General features: G+C 37.2%; 1 protein-coding gene across 1 annotated transcript in view; it reads right to left on the reverse strand.

Annotated features, from left to right (window-relative positions):
- Positions 1-15,000, reverse strand: part of gpc5a (glypican 5a) — a 407,804-nt gene that overhangs the window by 313,466 nt on the left and 79,338 nt on the right. The window contains exon 3 of the mRNA XM_062035416.1: positions 1,653-2,113. Coding sequence (XP_061891400.1) covers positions 1,653-2,113 — 461 coding nt within the window. The remainder of the gene's footprint in view (positions 1-1,652; positions 2,114-15,000) is intronic.

Consider the following 15,000-nt stretch of genomic DNA (forward strand, 5'->3'; position numbering starts at 1 on the left):
GAGTATATACACATATATACTGTATATATACACATATATACACACACATTAATATATATATATATATATACATATATATACGTATATATATACATGTATATATATACACATATACATATACATATACACATATATATATATATATACATATACATATATATATATACACATATGTATAAATATATATATATATTTATATATATATATATATATATATATATATATATATATATATATATATATATATATATATATATATATATATATATATATACACGTATACATATATATACACATATACATATATATACACATATACATATATATATACACATATGTATATATATACACATATTTACATACATATGTACGTACGTAATGTATGTATGTATGTATGTATGTGTATATATATATATATATATATATATATATATATATACATATATATATATATACACATATGTATATATATACATATACATATATATATATATATATATATACACGTATACATATATATACACATATACATATATATACACATATACATATATATATACACATATATATATATACACATATTTACATACATATGTACGTACGTAATGTATGTATGTATGTATGTATGTATGTATGTGTATATATATATATATATATATATATATATATATATATATATATATATATATATATATATATATGTCTATATATATATATATATATATAGACATATATATATATATAAATGTATCTGTGTATATATATGTATAGATACATAAATATATATATATATATATATATATATATATATATATACATATAGACATATATATATATAAATGTATCTGTGTATATATATATATATATATATATATATATATGTAAGTATATATATACTGTATAAATACACATATGTATGCATATATAGTACATACATATATATACATATATAGTATATATATGTTTATATACATATATATACATATATAAATACACATATGTATGCATATATAGTATATACATATATATACATATATAGTATATAAACATAAATATATACATTAATATATACATATGTACATATATACAAATATATATATATATACGTACACATATGTATACATATATATGTATACATATGTATACAAGTGTATACATATATATGTATAAATGTATATATATACTGTACTGCATATATGTATACATGTGAATACATATATATGTATACACATGTATACATAATTATATATACACATGTATACATATATATGTATACACATGTATACATATATATACTGTATATATACACATGTATACATATATACATATACATATACATGTATACATATGTAACTATGTATACATACTGTATGTATGCACACATATGTATACATACGTACACATATACACATAACTATACATATACACACATATACATATTCACATATATACTTATACATATAATTTTAAATGAATGTAAATCCAAATGCTGCTATGTTTCCTTTGACTAATATTCTAGTCAGTCTAGCTGCCAGTGCTGAATCGGCTCCCAAACAAACGGCTCACAGCTGGGAATCATTTGTCATCGTTCACTTAAAAGAGCCGTTCAAGAGACTCGATTCGTTCGGGAAGGTCACACGTCTGCAAGTTACCTGGCAGTGTGGGCAGTACTGCATCTTCAGCAAGGCCCTCCTGCACTCGCGGCTCAGCATCAAGTGGTCCGTGGTGTTGATCACCTCGATGCCCAGGTGCAGAGCTTGGAGAAGAACCTTGCCAGAGACCCCGGAGCGAGCGATCTGATCCGCCAGCAGGCCGGGCGCCGCGCCAAACGGCCTCACCTCGCGGGCCGACGAGCCCACGCACTCGGCGTAGCCTTCTGACACGTCGCCCAGGCCGGGGCTGACGAGGCGACTGTACACCGGCGGGAAGAGAGCCTGGAAAAATCTTTGAACCGCCTCCTCCACGTTGAGCTCGGAGCCCAGCAGGAAGAGGCCGATATCGGTGAAGAGCTCTTGCACGGGATCCTGGACTTGAACGGCCATGTTGCCGTAGGACTCCTGGAGCGAGGCCATGGTGCGGTTCTCCGCCTGCCTCAGCAGGACCTCAAATGAGTCTGTGGGGAGGAGAGGAAGACTTTAGATCACTTGCAGACTATCTTCTCTTCAGCAACTTCCAGGAGCCAAGCCAAAAAATCGGTATTGATATCAGATATCAGTGTGATATCAGCAAAGAAGAACAAGTATCGGATGATATCAGCTTGCATCTAGAAGCCAGCTAACCTGGAAATGTCCTCCAATAAACACACAAGGTTGCTCTTTTCTTGTATTTGTCAAAAGGTAAACATGCAAGGCTACTAGGAGCAAGCAGCTACGCAACAGCTAAGCACAAAATAGCACACTATATATATATATTTTTTTTTTCAATGTATTTTTATCTTGCTGAAAGAGCAGTTCAAGTGTTTAAATAAACAAGACAAAAGAGGGTAGAGGCGTCACTATTCGACTTTGATGCTCCGATATCAACAAAAAACAATGATCGGATGATATCGGCTAACGTTTAAACTCTGCTTGCAGCTACACAACAGCTCAGCGCACGATAGCGCGACAAGCTAGTCGTACATTGTTTTAAATCTCGCTGAAAGTCCAGTTCAGGCGTTTGAATAAACAAAGAAGACGATAGAGAGTAAGGGGCGTCCCGATCTGATATTGATATCGGACATCGGTCTTGTATCAACAAAAACCACTAAATGATATCAGCTTGCGTTTAAAATCTGCGATGCAAGCAGTCCTGCAGCTTGTCTGATTGTACAAAGGTCTCGCCTTGTATTTTAGTCAAGTCGTTTACAAAAAAGGTAAACGTGGTAGGCTAGAAGGTGCTAGCAGCTACACAACAGCTCAGCGCACAATAGCACGCAAGCTAGTCGTGCATCGTTTTAAATCTTGCTGAAAGTCCAGTTCAAGTGTTTAAATAAACAAAGAAGACGATAGAAATTAGGCGCGTCCTGATCTGATATTGATATCGGACATCGGTCCCGTATCAACAAAAATCACTAACTGGTATCAGCTTGCGTTTAAAATCTGCGATGCAAGCAGTCCTGCAGCTTGTCTGATTGTACAAAGGTCTCTCCTTGTATTTTAGTCAAGTCGTTTACAAAAAAGGTAAACGTGGTAGGCTAGAAGGTGCTAGCAGCTACACAACACCTCAGCGCACAATAGCACACAAGCTAGTCGTACATTGTTTGAAATCTCGCTGAAAATCCAGTTAAACTGTTTAAATAAACAAAGAGGACGATAGAGAGTAGGAGCCTCCCGATCTGATATTGATATCAGACATCGGTCCCGTATCAATACAATTAATTAAATGATATCAGCTTGCGTTTAAAATCTCCGATACAAGCAATTCTGCAGCGTGTTTGATTGTGCAAAGCTGGACAGGTCGGTCTCTTCTTGTATTTTAGTCAAGTCGTTTACAAAAAAGGTAAACATGGCAGGCTAGAAGGTGCTAGCAGCTACACAACAGCTCAGCACACAATAGCGCGCAAGCTAGTCGTACATTGTTTTAAATCTTGCTGAAAGTCCAGTTCAAGTGTTTAAATAAACAAAGAAGACGATAGAGAGTAAGGGGCGTCCTGATCTGATATTGATATCGGACATCGGTCCCGTATCAACAAAAATCACTAAATGGTATCAGCTTGCGTTTAAAATCTGCGATGCAAGCAGTCCTGCAGCTTGTCTGATTGTACAAAGGTCTCTCCTTGTATTTTAGTCAAGTCGTTTACAAAAAAGGTAAACATGGTAGGCTAGAAGGTGCTAGCAGCTACACAACACCTCAGCGCACAATAGCACACAAGCTAGTCGTACATTGTTTGAAATCTCGCTGAAAATCCAGTTAAACTGTTTAAATAAACAAAGAGGACGATAGAGAGTAGGAGCCTCCCGATCTGATATTGATATCAGACATCGGTCCCGTATCAATACAATTAATTAAATTATATCAGCTTGCGTTTAAAATCTCCGATACAAGCAATTCTGCAGCGTGTTTGATTGTGCAAAGCTGGACGGGTCGGTCTCTTCTTGTATTTTAGTCAAGTCGTTTACAAAAAAGGTAAACATGGTAGGCTACGAGGTACTTGCAGCTACACAACAGCTTAGCACACAATAGCACACAAGCTAGTCGTACATTGTTTTAAATCTTGCTGAAAGTCCAGTTCAAGTGTTTACATAAACAAAGAAGACGATAGAAATTAGGCGCGTCCTGATCTGATATTGATATCGGACATCGGTCCCGTATCAACAAAAATCAGTAAATGATATCAGCTTGCGTTTAAAATCTGCGATTTTAGCAGTCCCGCAGCTTGTTTGATTGTGCAAAGCTGGACGGGTCGGTCTTTTCTTGTATTTTAGTCAAGTCGTTTACAAAAAAGGTAAACATGGTAGGCTAGAAGGTGCTAGCAGCTACACAACAGCTCAGCGCACAATAGCACACAAGCTAGTCGTACACTGTTTTAAATCTTGCTGAAAGTCCAGTTCAAGTGTTTAAATACACAAAGAGGACAATAGCGAGTGGGGGCGTCCCGATCTGATATTGATATCGGACATCGGTCCCGTATCAACACAAATCATTAAATGATATCAGCTTGTGTTTAAAATCCGCGATACAAGCAGCTTGTTTGATTGTGCAAAGCTGCACAGGTTGGTCTTTTCTTGTATTCTAGTCAAGTTGTTTACAAAATGTAAACATGGTAGGTTCGTAGGCCATGAGGTGCTAGCAGCTACACAACAGCTAAGCAGACAATAGCACAAGCTAGACATTCATTCTTTAAAATCTTGCTGAAAGACCAGTTCAAGTGTTTAAATAAACAAAGAAGACAACAGGGATTAGGGGCGTCTAGGTCCGATTCTTATACCGGATATTAATCCGACAACAAAAAAACATGTATCGGTTGGTATCGGCGTGGATTGGAAATGTCCGATACAAGCAGTCCTGCAGCTTGTTTACTTGTGCAAAGCCTGTTAACATCGAAATGTCCTCCAATAAACACACCATTTCTTCAATTTTAGTCAAGTCATTTCCAAAAGGTAAACATATAGGCTTCTATGAACTAGCAGCTACACAACAGCTGAGCACACAATAGCACAAGCTAGGCATACCATTTTTTAAATCTTGCTGAAAGACTAGTTCAAGTGTTTAAATAAATAAGAAAAGACAATAGAGAGTAGGTTTTGGACATCGATCCGATATCAACCCAAAAAACAAGTATCGGACGATATCGGCTCGCATTTAAATGTCCGATACATGCAGACGACTTGTGCAAAGGTGGACAGCCAGTTAACATCGAAATGTCCTCCAAAAAGTGCACACAATTTATTACATTTTAGTCAAGTCATTAACAAAAAGGTAGCAAGCAGCTACACAACAGCTAAGCACAGAATAGCATAAAAGCTAGACATAATAACTGAACAATATTGCACATTTGTCAACATGAACGAGAGAACCACATAATTATAGCTGCATTTTACTTACACATACGTGTTAGAACGTATCCAGTAACAAGCGTGTCCGCACCATAAGTCATAATTGCCACACAAAAAAATAAAAAATATCCACTGTGCTTCAGCCTAAAGGCAGCATAAGTCTATACCATAGAGTTAATAATTAATATGTTAGCATTTTCCATACTTACCATTTGTCTATTTTTGTGTCATTTGACTTGATCAAACCTTTTTCTAACATTCCACACTACAAAGTAATAAAGGCATGTATGTTTTCTGCTGATATCGTATCGTATCAATAGTATACAATACTCAAGGCTCCGATTTCGGTATCGTATCGGAAGTGAAAAAGCTGTATCGGGACACAGTAAATATGCATTTTAAATCCTCTGCACCAGTTTTTCATCAACTTTAAAGACTATTTTGCTGAGCAGTGTAGAACATAGTAAACCAAAAGTAACTTCCCCAAAAAGGACGTGTAGAGAACTCCTTTCCACGTTACAAAAAAGGTGCCATGAAAAGGTCGAACATGAGGGCAAAGAAAAGAAAGGACAGACGTGCGTAAAATATGTTTTATGTCTTTTACTTACATTTACATTCCCGCAGTGTTCAGTGGTTGCCGGGCAACCACACACACACAAAGAGGCCCACAAATAACGTCCAATAAAGACGGTCTGAAAGACCCCTGGAAGTGTCCTTAAAGTTGAACTAAACAAGGAGCATTTAGGGACAAATGGGATGAAAAATAAATAAATAAATAAATCTTACTTCAATACTTAAGTGAGTCATTAATTATAATTGGAGTCAGCTACATAAACGTTAAATGAGTCTTAATTGTATTTTTTAATGACAAATTAAATGTGAATATTTCACGATTTAATTAATTATTGATTCCTCTATTACATGGATTTATTTAAATATTTAATTTCACGATTTTAGTTAAATATTGATTTAATTATTTATTTAACAATTTAATTAATTAATGACACTTTTGAGTCTTTATTTAGAGATGTATTTATCTATTTAAATTCCTCCCATTTAATGAATAATTACTAATTTACTATTAATCACTTAAAATGTATTAGCAATTATTTAGAGATGTATTTAACTCAAATAATTAAATAAAAAAAACATTTTTAAATAATTACTTAAATGGGTCACTAATTAATTAAATCAAATAATAAATAATTACACTTATTCAATTTTGTCCCATTCAATAAATAAACAATCACATGTTTAAATACTCAAAATATGTATTTAATTAATTTAAACATTATAAAAACCAGTCAATAATCAAATCAAATATAATCAAAACATGAACAATCATGAAATAGTTAACTAAATGTACATAAATCCATTAAATAATTAACTTAATTATTTCTAATTTCATTAATATGAATTGATTTCTTTATTTATTAATTTATATAATTATTTTATAAATAAATAACTTATTTAAGTGATTATTTAAATATGTATTTATTTGATTTTGTCACATTAAATAAATACACATTTTAAAATAATTCGTCATTATTAATTAATGCAATCCCTATATTAATATCGAAACCATTAATTAAATGAATCATGAAATAATTCTCTAAATCATAAAATAATAGAACAATAAATAATTGTATAAAATAATTGTAATCAGATAATATTTTACATTAAATAAATTAATAACACATTGAAAAGCACATTTTAATGTATTCAATTAAAATGATGATTCTTTCATGACTCATTTAAGTCATTCTTGCAAGGTGTATTTATTTTTTTATTTTGTCTCAATCTGCATATGAGCAAAAAAAAGTGTGTTATTTATAATAATAAGTTATTTAAGACAGACATGAATGAAATAAAGACAAAAATATATTGAAATGTACTCAAAAGGATTGATTTCCACACATTCTGAGTTACAGTTCAGCAAGGCAACAAACACTCCCCTCTGCTGGACATGTGGGGCAACTACAGGTACTGTAAATTACTTTGACTCAACTATTTGCTTGAAAAGTGTGTGAGTTTGGACACACACAGAGCTTACCTTTATCTCGCTGGCTATTGTTGCTAGTTTTTTTTTTTTTTTTTTTGCAGCTAATACCTAAGCCTTGGCCACTCTGACATCATGTGCTGATCATGAGTTGCGAGGCAATCATCAGGGTGAGGGCCTGGAGCTGTGTTCAGACCGCTGACGAGGGGGTCTCCACGGAGTCTGACAAGCCTGCCGGTATTTCAAACCGGCACGGGAGCCTTTTCCGGGATGACGAAGCAACCATAACTCAAAAGTGTTTATGTGCGTCGGTAATAGAGAGAGAGAAAAATGTGCTCATGAAATACAAGTTGAGAGGATTCTGCGCCTCGGGGGTGTGAGGCAAAGGCGTCCCACAGGGATTACAGCCGGCGCCCCGGGGGGAGTTAAACACACAGCGGCGCGGCGCTAATGAATATCACCTGTCAAACGCCATGGAAATACGCGGGCAAACAAATTTGCCTGGACTTTATCTCCGAGTCCGACCTTTAGGAAACAAATCTCGTCATTCAGTCGCTCCAAGCAGAAGACGCAGAGTGATGCCACGCACAATCTGTCCGGGCGGTCCTTCTAATTAGATGTGCACCCCAAAAGGAGGACTGCGGCGGCGTCTCGCCAGCAGGCACTACCAGCCGGCAGCGGGGCCTCCGGGCCAGCCTTAGGACCGTGGTGTACTCAGGGAGGGAACTTGTGAGAAGAACGTGCGATAAATTATTCCTCGTTCTTTTTTTTTAACTGAAAAAGTACGTCGAAGTCAATCTTCCACTTCAGCTGAACCTGCTGGCATCTTTTCATCAGAGCTGCGCTGATATCAAATCAGTCCCGTTGATGATCATCCAGCTGGGACCAGCTGTTCCCGCGGTCCACTCGTTTGTATCTGACAGCTCATTGGGCGTCAAAACCGAACTGGTTCTCGCCGCCGTGATCACATGAATGTCCGTCTCACACTAAATGACAGATGAACAGAAAGTCAATTCTAGTACAGTTGTGTCGCACCTGGGTGAAGTCTTGTCTGGGTTTCGTCTGGTTTCAGGTTTGTATTTGTATTTCTCGTTTCTGATCACTTGCCCTTCCTCGCGTGTCATCATTTGTCCTGATTGACTTCACCTGTTCCCCCATGCATAAATGTCTCGTCCCCCTTCTGTCCCGTGCCAGGGTGTTTCGCATCTCCTTGTGCGTACCTCCAGAGGTCCTTTGCCACAGTCTTGTCCAGAGCCACGTTTTTGTGTACCTTTTTGGATCCACGGGAGGTTCTTGGTTTGTAACTTTTGTCAGGTAAGATTAGCTTCCTCGCATCGCCTCACCTTCCAACCCGCACCAAGCCAGCGTGGAAGGTGTAGGCTAATAACCAGCATGAAGAGTACGCCAAGAAGACGGCCCCCAGTCCCCAGCAGTTCCAGAGCTCCAGACCAAGATGACGGTTTGTTAAGGCAAGGAACAGGGGGTGCTAAGAATCCCTGGGTTCGTACAGGCCATCATTGGGATCTGCGAGTGGCGACGTATAATGTGAGATCCCTAATTGGAGACGACAGATTAATGGAACTTGAAGGCAGGGAGCAGCTAGAGATCGTTCACTATGGCAGAAACATGCTGAGGCTTTTGTCCAGCAGTGGACTGACAACGGCTGATGATGATGATGATGATGATGATCGCCTCCGCTTTTCGTTGTACTTGGTAGTTTTGGTTCTTAGCACGGGCAGTACAGGGGTTAGTGCAGTGGTTCTTAACCTTGTTGGAGGTACCGAACCACACCAGTTTCATATGCGCATTCACCGAACCCTTCTTTAGTGAAAAATTAAATGTTGTTTTTTTTTCAAATTCAAGACAAAGTAATATGTTTTTGGTAACACTTTAGTATGGGGAACATATTCTAAGTAACAAAGACTTAATTTAGAGTTATTTGGTTAGGGTTAGAGGGTTAGTGTTGGGATAATTGTGTGTAAGTTATCACAAAAACTTTCCATTCTGAGTTTCCAATGAACAGACAAGAAGCTGTCTTTGTTGAACCAAGCCAAACGCTTGGAAGATTCCGCTGTGTACGATAGAATCAGACGGGAGGGGTCATCCATTGTCCTCGAAAACCTGATCAAGCTGAATCCAGGACAAACCCAAGCCCGAGGGATCTTCTTCTTTTGTCTTCAATGTGACCGAAAACAAGGACTGTTTACATACTCCCCATTCCTGTTGAGAAATGTGTTGTTGCGTAAACATTGAACATCTAAATAAAAGAGAAGGCGAAAACGTTCTTCGTCAGAGCGTGGTGCAGAACTGTACAGAGAGTACAGTGGCCATGTTTCTCCTCAATTGAGTCCAAATTGAATTCTGTCTCTGTTTGATTCCTTGCCTTTTGTCTTGTTTAATAGATGTCATCAGTGTTTGAACCTGACAGTTAGGGCCAGGGTTAGAGGGTTAGGGTTATAATAAGGCCATGCCGAATAAGGCATTAATAAGTACTTAATAATGACTAGTTAAGAGTCAATATGTTACTAATTTGCATGTTAATAAGCAACTAATTAATGGTGAATATGTTCCCCATACTAAAGTGTTACCATGTTTTATTACTGGTGAACAAAATGAACCGTGCATGAACATCACCTTGTTCAAAGAACAAAACCAACACAGTGCATAAACTCACAACAAATTACACACCTGCAAATCAGTCTGACTTCTGCTGTTGCCGTATCCGTAATACGCCGATAGGGAGAAGTTTTTATTTACACGATGAGTCGGGTGTGTCTTGACCTCCGCCGAACCACTGAGCCCGACTCACCGAACCCCTAGGGTTCGATCGAACCCAGGTTAAGAACCACTGGGTTGGTGCATGTGCCTCGCAATACGAAGGTCCTGAGTAGTCCTGAGTTCAATCCCAGGCTCGGGAGCTTTCTGTGTGGAGTTTGCATGTTCTCCCCGTGACTGTGTGGAGACTTTTCCTGAAAGTTTCACCAAAATCCGTCCATAACTGTTTGAGCTATGCTGCTAGCTAACAGACAGATAAACCCCCATTGAACAGATATGAATAAATCCTGTGGTCCATATTGTGCATGACTGTCATGTGACTGCGATACTGCTTCTGCATATCAACTATTATTTGTCAGTATCACATCCACTTTTGCACGCCAATTACACATTGAATTCATGTATGGTCGAGCTTTGCTCCACGGCTAAAAGGCTTTCACTTTTCATCCCCTTTTCTCCCTGCCGCCCATAAATGATGCAGTCTTGTATGCGAGGTAGGATGATCGAGTTAACTGTGACGGTGCCAGATAATCCGCTGATGAGTTACACCTCAGGTCAAGACTTCTGGCAGTTGGCAAGTATTTATTTTTCATTTCCCCCCCGCGTCATGTGCTAGCACTTGCTTTTCTGCGTCTACATTGATTCTATGGAAGGCCAGAGTGATATTTTTACATCTGTTGTATGACTCTAGGGTGTTTACCTGCAAAATGAGATAAAAATGAATAAAATAAAGCTAATATGCTAACATTAACACACTAAAGTTAGCATGCTAATGTTATCACAATAAAAACTAGCATGAGTAAAATGACTAAATATTGGACCCTGGGGTGTATACCTGCAAAATGTGCTAAAAAGTTAGCTATTGTTAGCATGCTAACAGTTAGCATGCTAACAGTTAGCATGTGGAGAGTATCAAAATATTTGACTGAGGTGTATCCTCGCAAAATGAGCTAAAAAAAAAAAAGGTAATATGCTAACATTAACACACTAAAGTTAGCATGCTAACGTTATCACAATAAAAACTAGCATGAGTAAAATGACTAAATATTTTAGCAAAATTAGCTAAAAAAGTTAGCTATTGTTAGCATGCTAACAGTTAGCATGCCAAAAGTAAGCATGCTAACAGTTAGCATGTGGAAAGTATCAAAATATTTGACTGAGGTGTATACTTGCAAAATGAGCTAAAAAAAAAGCAAAAAAAAAAAAAAAAAAAAAAAGCTAATATGCTTACATTAACACAGGGGTCTCAAACACGCGGCCCGCGGGCCAATTGTGGCCCGGGAGACGTTATTTTGCGGCCCCCACCTTAATATGAAAGTTTAATGTTAGTGCGGCCCGCGAGTTTTAAATGAATGGCGCTTGACAGCGTTGTGTGCGGAGCTGAAGAAATCTACCAATCACGTTGTGGTATGAGGCTCTCGACAATATCGAGGGCGTGCCGTGATGGCACTGTCATCAGTGTCCTCTAGAATCTGTCACCGCATCATCTTTTTCTCCATACTAACAGCGTGCCAGCCCAGACACATGTTGTATGAGGCTTCTATAGACACACGCAGGTTATTGCAAGACATACTTGAGGAACAGCCATACATTTCACACTGAGGGTGGTCATATTTTATTTTATTTATATTTTAACACTGTTACAAATATGCGCCACACTGTGAACCCACACCAAACAAGAATGACAAACACATTTCGGGAGAACATCCGCACCTAAACACAACATAAACACAACAGAACAAATACCCAGAATCCTTTGCAGCCCTAACTCTTCCGGGCTACAAAAACACCCCCGCTACCCCTAACCCCGCCCAACTCAACCCCCCCCATCTCCCGAATTCGGAGGTCTCAAGGTTGGCAAGTATGCATTGATGTCACTTGCGTAATGCAAGCAGAGAAACATTTTGCTGCTTTTCTATGACACACGCTCTTCCTTCCTCCCTCCCTGCCTCCCTCCCTCGCCCGCCTGCTCGCTCCCGCCCCCGTTGTAAACAGTCCGGGCGGGGAAGACGAGCACTCCGCCGAAGGAGCGAGCGACAATACAAAAGTGTGGTGCACTGGACCCCAGCGCTGATACAGACGTGGTGATGTTAACCCGTTCGGGGCTAATTGTGCTACCGTAACTGTAAACTCCACCCCCCACCCTCCTCCCGTTGGCTCCAGACAGAGACGATTTTTGATGCAATATTTCTTTCACAGGGGCACCCCGACGTGTCTTATTTCATTTCATTTCATTTTTATTTATCTCCTTCATTGATGTGCATCTTTGATCGATGGACAATTATACCTCAATTTTTAAATTATACATTTACACACCAATGCCTGAGAAGGAGCAGGATGAAGAAAAATCTTATATTTTTCTGCCCCCTTCAACATAGTACGTAGTCTTACTTAATGATATCATATAAACAAACAATTACATCCAAATATAACGAAAACAAACAAAAAAACACAAGAAGTGCAAAACTTCATGATGTACAAAAAGAACAAAAAAAACAAAATAAGTAGTATACACCTCACAGGATGATACAAAACAAATACAAAACTAGGCAAAAAATAAGTAAAATAATAAATATAAAGCAAAATGTAAACAGTTATGGCTGTCCATATGATCTCATTGTTCTGTCCTTATATATTTTTTCAATTGGAATATATTTTTACAATCTTTTATCTCTTGTAAAGAGAATTCCATAGTTTAACCCCCACCACTGATATACACATTTGTTTTAAAGTTGTCCTTGAATACTGATGTTTGAAATGACCTTTTCTTCTATGCTCTTCATTCTCAGAAGTGATGACAAACATTTTTTGTAAATTTGCTGGTAATGTTTTACTTTTAGCCTTAAACATGACACATAATGTCTGTAACTTTACTAGCTCCTGTAGTTTCAATAAACCCGAATTAATAAATAATATGTTAGTGTGTTTTAAGTAATCTACTTTATGAATAATCCTTATAGCTCTTTTCTGTAGTTGATACAGAGAAAGTTGCGTTGCACAAGGAATACAATTTGAAACGTCATTATACAACTAGACATGCTGAGGAGTATGCAAAATACTAGGGGAGTGAACCGGGTTGCAAATTTTAAAACCAGTCTACTGAGGCAACAAGATTTCGTCAAGAATTGAAATGACCTTTTCTTCTATGCTCTTCATTCTCAGAAGTGATGACAAACATTTTTTGTAAATTTGCTGGTAATGTTTTACTTTTAGCCTTAAACATGACACATAATGTCTGTAACTTTACTAGCTCCTGTAGTTTCAATAAACCAGAATTAATAAATAATATGTTAGTGTGTTTTAAGTAATCTACTTTATGAATAATCCTTATAGCTCTTTTCTGTAGTTGATACAGAGAAAGTTGCGTTGCACAAGGAATACAATTTGAAACGTCATTATACAACTAGACATGCTGAGGAGTATGCAAAATACTAGGGGAGTGAACCGGGTTGCAAATTTTAAAACCAGTCTACTGAGGCAACAAGATTTCGTCAAGAATTGAAATGACCTTTTCTTCTATGCTCTTCATTCTCAGAAGTGATGACAAACATTTTTTGTAAATTTGCTGGTAATGTTTTACTTTTAGCCTTAAACATGACACATAATGTCTGTAACTTTACTAGCTCCTGTAGTTTCAATAAACCAGAATTAATAAATAATATGTTAGTGTGTTTTAAGTAATCTACTTTATGAATAATCCTTATAGCTCTTTTCTGTAGTTGATACAGAGAAAGTTGCGTTGCACAAGGAATACAATTTGAAACGTCATTATACAACTAGACATGCTGAGGAGTATGCAAAATACTAGGGGAGTGAACCGGGTTGCAAATTTTAAAACCAGTCTACTGAGGCAACAAGATTTCGTCAAGAAAGCAAGCGAAAAGAGCGATGCAGCAGTCAAAGCTAGCTACATGGTGAGTGAGATGGTTGCTAGGGCGGGAAAGCCATTCAAAGGAGGTGAATTCATTAAAAAGTGCATGTTAGATTTTTTTTAAGAAATCTTTTCTTGCGGCCCAGCCTCACCCAGTTTCTGCATCCAGTGGCCCCCAGGTAAATTGAGTTTGAGACCCCTGCATTAACACATTAAAGTTAGCATGCTAATGTTATCACAATAAAAACTAGCATGAGTAAAATGACAAAATATTGGACCCTGGGGTGTATACCTGCAAAATTAGCTAAAAAGTTAGCTATTGTTATCATGCTAACAGTTAGCATGCTAACAGTTAGCGTGTGAAAAGTATCAAAATATTTGACTGAGGTGTATACTCGCAAAATGTGCTAAAAATTTTTTTAAAAAAAGCTAATATGCTAACATTAACACACTAAAGTTAGCATGCTAACGTTATCACAATAAAAACTAGCATGAGTAAAATGACTAAATATTGGAACCTGGGGTGTATACCTGCAAAATTAGCTAAAAAGTTAGCTATTGTTATCATGCTAACAGCTAGCATGCTAACAGTTAGCATGTGGAAAGTATCAAAATATTTGACTGAGGTGTATGCTTGAAAAATAAGCTAAAAAAAAAAAAAAGGAGAAAAAGGTCATATGCTAACATTAGCACACTAAAAGTTAGCATGCTAATGTTAGCACAATAAAGGTTAGCATGAGTAAAATGACAAAATATTGGACCCTGGGGTGCATACTTCTTAAATGTGCTAAATAGTTAGCTATTGTTAGCATGCTAACATGCTAACAGTTAGCATGTGAAAAGTATCAACATATTTGTCTGCAAAATGAGCTAAAAAATAA

Source organism: Entelurus aequoreus, linkage group LG02 (assembly GCF_033978785.1).
Source record: "Entelurus aequoreus isolate RoL-2023_Sb linkage group LG02, RoL_Eaeq_v1.1, whole genome shotgun sequence".
In the NCBI taxonomy this organism is placed as follows: Eukaryota; Metazoa; Chordata; class Actinopteri; order Syngnathiformes; family Syngnathidae; genus Entelurus; species Entelurus aequoreus.